This window comes from Haemaphysalis longicornis, unplaced genomic scaffold, assembly GCF_048455015.1.
Source record: "Haemaphysalis longicornis isolate Haplotype H1 unplaced genomic scaffold, Haemaphysalis longicornis Haplotype H1 scaffold_80, whole genome shotgun sequence".
NCBI lineage: Eukaryota > Metazoa > Arthropoda > Arachnida > Ixodida > Ixodidae > Haemaphysalis > Haemaphysalis longicornis.
Window position 1 is genome coordinate 342,864 of NW_027526446.1, and position 8,383 is coordinate 351,246.

General features: G+C 43.0%; 1 protein-coding gene across 1 annotated transcript in view; it reads left to right on the forward strand.

Annotated features, from left to right (window-relative positions):
- Positions 1-8,383, forward strand: part of Vps16a (vacuolar protein sorting 16) — an 83,175-nt gene extending 74,792 nt beyond the window's left edge. Inside the window, 1 exon segment of the mRNA XM_077682211.1 lies at positions 8,166-8,383. Coding sequence (XP_077538337.1) covers positions 8,166-8,310 — 145 coding nt within the window. The 3' untranslated portion in view covers positions 8,311-8,383.

Here is an 8,383-nt window from a genome sequence, read left to right on the forward strand (position 1 = left end):
CTCGTCTCGGCGAAAACTTGATCTGTTTCTGCGCTGGTGGCAGGAAATCACCACCATAGGTAGTTAACACCCTAGCGAACAAATATAAACCAGCCAGAACATATTTCGAGCGCACATACCTACTCCAGAGCCAATTGAAACCGAAACCAACACCCACCTTCAAGTGCGATTTGATGTTCCAGGCTGATCGACACCCGAATCCTCACTCGAGCTGAAATCCGATCTCTAAAGCCGCATTCCGACTCTTCACTGCCACTCTCATTGTTAAAATCCACAGTAGAAGGCGAAGATATGTGGGACGAGACGAGGCGGATTTCTTATCGCGCTCGCCCGAGGATGACGCCATGTTTGTTTACATTCGAAACCACTGCCCGTCAGAATAAAATATCTGGTCCGTTGCCGCCTGGCGATAAAAAAAGAAACTTCACAAAAGAGAAAACTCCAGTTTTCAAACTATCTCCTAGATGTCGCTAGGTGTTCCATCGAGCGAAAATTTTTATTCTGGAGGCTCGCGAAACCATCGATCATATGTGATCGATGGCCTATGGAGCGGTCCCGAAAGAGTTAAATATCCCCAGGTGGTCACGATTGACCCAGAGCCCTCCACAACGAGCCCAGGTGCGGCTTTGGCACGTTAAATCCCCCAATAAAATGTTACTGAATACATGGACCTCCGTGTTCGACTACAGGCCAGCAAGTGCTGCTTTTTTCGTTTGACTGCTGAAATGGCACGCTGATTATTCTGCGTATTTCTGTTTTTTTTTTATTTAGTTGGCTTCCACAGCGCCAAGATGGCAGTACAGTGAGGAGGGATACAAGAGAACACAAAACTCAAATTGCAGCAAGTGCAGGACAGTAAAAGCAGACAGTAACGTGTATACTAAATATTGTACTTACTCACGTAATGAACCCACTTTTTCTTTCTACAAAATTTGTCATGAATTTTGGGGGAGGGTTTGTTATGCGAAAAAAATTTTCAACGGATTTTTAAAAGTTGAAATTTCATACAATAAAGCTGCTAAGACAAGGCGCTATCAGAGCCTTACCATTTTTGTAAAAGCATGTAGGTAATTAAATTTATTCGTTATTCCCAACATGCTAGTGGCCCCCTACTTGCCGTGGAGCTGTCCTCAGTCAAGTCGCTTGCGGCTTCACATTCGTTGTCGGCCCGCAGCGCACCATCTTCCGCGCCGTCAAGGCACTCTAAAACTTTTTTTTTTTCCCACACCTGGAAACTTCTCTTCTTTGGGGCCACGAAACACATGGGGATCCCTGTTCATCGCCCAAAAACGTCTCACACGCACACTGAGTCAACACTGAACTGCTGCCCAGCCACACGGTTTTCATGTGCATCAACGCATGCTCCACTGCCTTCACTTTAAAACCAGCTGTGTAGCTCACGTACTAGCCGCCCATCGTACGGCGCACTCCAGGAACACAAACAAAGGTCGGAACACAACTGAACAACAAAACCACAGAGCATAATGGCGACATCGCGGAACAGCAAGAGCAGAGGAGCGCAGAGTACATTTAGTGCTTTGTTCGCATGCCGCCAGAACCAGCCGGTAGAGCAGAGAGCAGGGAAGGAGTGTGGAGTACGTTTAGTGCTTTGTTCGCACGCCGCCAGAACCGGCTGGTAGAGCAAAGAGCAGGGACGGAGCGCGGAGTACATTTAGTGCTTTGTTCGCATGCCGCCAGAATCAGCCGGTAGAGCAAAGAGCAGGGAAGGAGCGCGAAGTACGTTTAGTGCTTTGTTCACATGCCGCCAGAACCAGCTGGTTGAGCAAAGAGCAGGAGAGGAGTGCGGAGTACGCTTTGTGTTCAGCAGGTGGCACTACGCAAGCGCTCAATGGACGAAGGTCAGGCGTATCTAAAAACTCATGAAGAGCATTTAAGAAGAAAGGCAGAAGAATTAATCAATAAGTTGGAAGGTGTCCAAAGAAAAGCGGTAAGGTTTATCTTTAACCGACATAAAATGAGCGACTCTCCGACACAGCTATTAAAACAAGCTGGCCTATTCACCCTCGATAATAGAATCAAGATAGCCAGATTAAAATTTTTGTTTCAACTAATTCACGGTCACCTAAATTTAGAGGCCTCAAAGTATATATCCGTTGATCGTACAAGGCTAACCAGACTAAAACATCCCCAAAGGCTAACAGAATACCGGTTCAATGTAGACTGTTTCAAGTATGCTTTCTTTTCATTAGCAATAAGGGAATGGAATTCTCTAGGCAACTCAATAACTGGTACCAAGAGTTTAACAGAGTTTTTAAGACTGGTAGAAATGAAAATTAACGCGATGTGACTATTACTTGTTATCACTCAAGTGAATGTGTGTATCAACTCATTTGTGTATCATCTTTTCACGAAATCACGAATTTTTGAAAAGATTTGTAATGAAGAGCATTAATCAGTAATCCCGTATGCAGAGGAATGTTGTAACCTGTATTATCAAAGCATGTACGGTATGTTACATATGAAAAATGCATGCGTTCCTTGTTAATACTTATTCAATGAAGAGAGTATAATGTGTACTGCAGTCCACCGATTGTGTAACCCCACAGTGCTTGAAAAACTCTGACATGTACTGTGTATATGCCCTTTCTGCGAGAATCCCGTGAGGGATTGGCAGTATGTTTAAATAAATAAATAAATAAATAAACGCCTCTATCATGAAGCACAGAGCACTGTGGGGATATAACAGATATGAAGTAGTGAGAGGAATCTGGAAGGGAGTAATGCTACCAGCACTCACCTTTTAAAACGCAGTAGTGTGTGTCAAATCAGAGATTCAATCAGGGCTAGAAGTAAATCAGAGGGCCGTAGGTCGATTGGCATTAGGAGCACACAGTAAAACAACAAATGAGGCAGTGCAGGGAGACATGGGATGGGCATCCTTCGAAGTGAGAGAAGCACAGAGCAAAATATGTTTTGAAGAACGACTTCGAAATATGGATGATCAGAGATGGGCGGCCAAAGTGTCACGGTATCTTTACATGAAAAGCGTGGACACACAATGGAGGGAAAGAACCAGAAGGCTCAGGACAAAGTATATGAAACCTGGAAGTGCAGGGGAAACGACCAAGGCAATAAAAAATGAAGTGAAAGAAACAGAGACAACGACCTGGAAAAAGAGGATGGATGCGAAGAAGTGCTCAGATATCTACAGGATCGGGAAGCAGGAGATCAAAGGGAAAAATTCTTCGATAATACCAAAGGGAGTGCATTGCTTTTTGAAGCCCAAGCAGGTTGCTTGCGGACAAAAACGCTTATCCGAGAGCCGGTACAGGAAGAACTATACGCAGGCTGCGGAAATGAGCCAGAAACCATGCGGCGTATTGTGACGGAGTGCAAAAGTATGCATCCAGTCCTCAGTGATGGAGCCATCCAGCTTCCGGAGGCCCTTGGCTGGGGGCACATGGGTCTTTGATCAAAAACTTTATTTTTACAGTTATTTTAATAAAAATTGGGGGGCACATGTAGTTTCTCATTCTTATTGTAGATATAAAATTTGTTTTTGAGTAAAATGATTATATTCAAATTTATTTGGATTTTTATATTCAATTTTTTTACAGCCTTTGTAAAAAAACTGCTGAAGGGATGCAGTTAAACAGGGAACCAGTGAACTGTGCACAAATCAAAGAGTGCAATAAGACTAACAGTATCGTTCTATCTGGTCTGTAGCAGAAGTTACGACCATTTAAAGTTTAGGCCTGGAAGGCAAAACCGGTTTTTCTCATTGCCCTCCAGCAGTTTTTTTTTACAAAGGCTGTCAAAAAATTGATTATAAAAATCCAAATAAATTTGAATATAATCATTTTACTCAAAAACAAATTTTATATCTACAATAGGAATGAAAAACTACATGTGCCCCCAAATTTTCATCATCATAACTGCAAAAATAAACTTTTTTGGTTTAAGACCAGTGAGCCCCCCTTAAGATCAGCGGAAAAGTGAACTGGGCAGCAGTAGAGGTTAGTAAAAGGAGGTTAGAATGTTGGTAGGAAAAGAGCAGAGAACAATCTGGGAAGACATGCGAACAAAGAAGTCAGACTAGCACAAAAATTTCGTAAAAGTATTTGCTGTTTATTTTGACTTTTTTTTTTTTGAGAGGTGATTGTACAGTAGCGTTGCGACTAAGGCCGCTGTGCAACGCCACCCCATTACAAAGGGGAAGCCACTAGGCATCATCATCATCATCATCATTTTTAAATTGTGAGCCACGTCATTCACGCTCACGTCTCTGGCTACCGTTGAGATTTTTTTTCATTGGAATGCATTTTTAGCATGCTGAGATAAAAGCATATTCTTGCTGCGTTTTCTATTCAAAGTGACAAAAAAGAAAAGTGGGGGGAGGGTTCATTATGCGAGTAAATACGGTACAAACGAAACTGTGGGTACAGAAACTCAGGTTGACAGGTTAAAAATTATTCTTTTAAGCAGCGCTTAAACAAAAAGAGACTCATTATCAGTTCAGCAATTCAGCTGTCTTTAACGAAGGACAAAACGAAGTACGACCAGCAGCAACAACAATTGCTGCAGCCAAGCGAATTCCACTGGAAGACTGTTTTGGGAGAGTATGCATTACTGAATGATGCAGCGTTGCATCAGTACTCCGGCACTTGGTGAATGTATCGGCTCGTCCAGAGGCATAGCGCGGTGGAAAAATGTAGCTGTCACGAGGATTACAGGTTCAAGATGAGTCAATATCGTGGAAGAGTTTCACATGGAAGGGCTTAGCTCGCCGTGTCACCAACTGTTCCCATTTCACATTTTGCTTGCGGAGCATCATGCTGAAGTTGTGGCCATACCAGTGTTTTCCAGGACTTATCGCACGGCCATATTTTGCGCTTTTTCTAATTTATCTTTGTCGAGGGCAGTGGGCGGGTCCCATACGGTGCACATGTAATCAAGTATCGACCGTACGCAAATTTGGTAGAGCAATTCTCGCGTGGACTGGGAAAACTCGCACGTGTTCCGCAGCAGGAACCACAGTGATCGGAACATTTTGGCTGCAGCATATAACCAGCGTGACGGTGCCAACACAACATTGGTGTTAACAGTACACACAAATGCCTATATTCCGACACTATATTTACAACCTTGTTCTTCACAGTATACAAAGGCAAAGCTCTATCCTTCCTTCTGGAAAACATCATACACACTGTTTTATCCAAATTCAGTTGCATGCGCCAATTTTTGCTTCATGCATTTATGTTGCCTAAGTGTTCTTGAACTGCAACCCAATCATTTTGCACTTTATTATACTATAAGCAATGCAGTAATCTGCTAACATTCTCATGGTTGACCTTACTTCCACTTAACATCGTTAATATACAATAAGAACAGCAACAGTCCCAGTACTGATTCCTGAGGGATCCCTGATACCACACTGGTAGTGAATGACTGTTCATCGTTCCTAACAATGTACTGCTGCCTTGAATTTAACTGTTCTGCTAGCCAGGCAATAACTTGCGAGTTAATTCTGTATTTCGTCCTTTTCTACAATAGTTAATTATGCGGCACCAAATTACACGGCTTTCAAAAATAAAAAAAAATGCAGCCGGCACTGGTTCAGTTGTCTAGCTTCTTCATGAGTAAATACTAAATTCACTTAACTGGGCGACACAGGAATGGTTCGTGCGGAAGCCATGTTGACATTTATACAACTAGGAATTGGCTTCCAAGTGCTTCCTTATGGACAAGCACAAGACATGTTCAAAAATTTTGCAGGAAACAGCTGTTAATGATATAGGACGATAATTTAAAAGGGGGGTGCACTGGCCTTAAACAAAAAAGTTTATTTTTGCAGTTTTGATGATGAAAATTGAGGGACATACGTAGTTTTTCATTCTGATTGTATATACTATAACATACACACACGCGGTGTCCGTGTGAAGTTTGGGCTTGGAAGGCAAAACCGGTTTTTCTGGTTTCCACCTTTGAAGCTCAAACTTCAAACAGTCGTGATCATGTTTGAAGCTTGAGACAACAATGTGGCTATGATTGGGCGAGTCTTATTTGCTGCAAAAGTGCCTAGCCTATGTGCTGTGGAAGCCGCCCCCTCGGGGAGTTCAAACTCAAGAAAACGTGAAAGAACGCCCCGGACGTCTCAGATGGGTTATCAGCAATTCCATACAAAATTAAGTTAACCATTCGTGGCCTGTCCTCCATTTCATTCAAGCGTGAGTTAAATGTGCAGCTCTCCGCCTGGATTGCCTCTGTAACAGTCCGTTCGATGTCAATTGCAGCTGGTACTACGCCTAGCCTTTCCACTATGGATTCAACGGTGTCCAGTCTGGCCGCAAGGTCTGACACCTTTGCTGCTAGTGCTGCTTGAGTTTTCTTCAGATCGGCAGATGCTTCCTCCTCGTGATGTTGGTCGTGTTTTGAATAGCGGCAAGCAGTTCCTTGTGCTGGGAGTTGGGATCAACACGAGGGGGCTCAACATTTCCACAGGGAAACATGTAAAAAATGAAGCACCCTCTGCTCAAAGAAGAGCGGTGCGTTGAAAGGCATTGTGGGTGCTCTCCCGTGCCCACTTCTTCTGTGTCTTTTCGTATGTTTTGTCAGCCTTCAAGGAAATCAAAATGCTGGCTCTACTGCAGGGTTTCTGTGTAACCACAACGCTGTGCTGTTCATTAGCAGCAAGCACTGAATTCGGAAAGCTGTGACAGTAAAGTGAAATCTTCTCTATATGGTGTCGTTACTACAGTAAAACCTCGTTACAAGAGACACTGTTACAAGAGACACTTGGTTATAAGAGACATTTGAATGAAAGCGGTTTGGCTGGTTTTCCTATGTTCGCCATGTTAACAACGTCACATACAAGAGACCTTAGTTACAAGAGACACATTTTTTGGTTCCCTTGAGTGTCTCTTGTAACGAGGTTTTACTGTATGTAGTAAGAAAAAAAAGAGCCGAAAGGATCAGGAATTGTACTATCTCTGTGATTTCACTGGTCTCCACTGTTGCACTCAATTTTGGATGCACCTGAAAACGTTTGCCTTAAATTTCAGCTCTTAAAGATGGTTGTACTGGTTGACTTTGCTCGTTTTCTGAGCAAACTAATAGGCACATAGATGCCAAACCTGAATGCTACGAAACTCAAATGTTTTGTTCAGTTATCGAAGTGCGTTAATTATTGAATGCACTGCAATCGGACAAGTTTGCAGGGGACATTTGAGTTGAGTGATCTTGAGTGTGCAACTGGTGGGAGTTGATCTGGCGTGGTTCCATCATTGTGCATTCGTGGACGCACAGAACTATGCGAGGTATGGGCTGGCTGAGGATTGGGAGGGAGATTGGAAATAGAAAGATTGGTGGGGCTATTCAGAGCAGCACAAATTTCACTTCATTTCATTTATTTTAGTGCAGGTGTTGCAGAGAGGAGTGGGGTGAAGAGGAACATTTTTAAAGGAAAAGGAACAATTTCAACCTATCTACTGGGATGCTTTTATCTTCCCTAATGGTACCATTTTCTTATAAATAAAAATCGGCATAAGCGGTTTACACCTACCAAAGTAATGCAATCCACATTTTTTTGTTGTTCCTCTGAAATATTTGTTCCAGGAAATCGCACCCAATGCATGCACTGATCGAGCTGCGTGCCTATGGCTGCACTCCCCAGTTAAAGCGTTAATAAAGGAGACTGAATTGAGTTTGCCAAACCTTTATTCCTGGTTTCCATCACGCGGTGCAGTTTATGTAATCTGCGGAAATCGAAACGTGCTAAACTTTGCAAAAGTGAAAGGTCCCGAATTATTGCAGTGATATCAGATGGGTTTGAAATGGGATTTAGTGCCAAGTGAATCTTGTCAGCTTTAATGTTGTTATTTTTGTGATTGACACTAACTTCTCCTAGCGCCTAACTTTTATGGGATGGACAAGTACTGCACTGTAGAGTTCAATTCAATTTATTTATTTTCACACATTATTGCAAAAGAAACATTGATGTCAAAAACCAATGTCTCATCAGAGGAGGATGGTAAAATTAAATCAGCGCACTTTTCTCACGGAAAAAAACGCCCGTAAATTTGTGAAGAATGTGGGCTACATTTTGTGCGCCTAAACATGATAAAGTGGTTCTATAGGCAGTGTGCTTTAAGCAGGGAGTCAGGTGTTGTTTAGCTGGTTGGCACAAAGTTGTCTTGCCTTTGCAGCAACCTGGAGGAAGCCGCCAAGGTTGCCTACGAGCAGAAGGACGACAGCGCGCTCAACTTCATCCTTAGCAAGTGCACGGCAGCCAACCGGGCAGTGAGCGAGAAGATTGCCACCATGAAGCAGCAGCTGGGCGGAAAGCGATGAGGTCCCTCGACAGTTGTACATAAATGCTGGCATTAAACCAACATTCTTCTCTTCTGCTAAGTCTTCTAGCGAA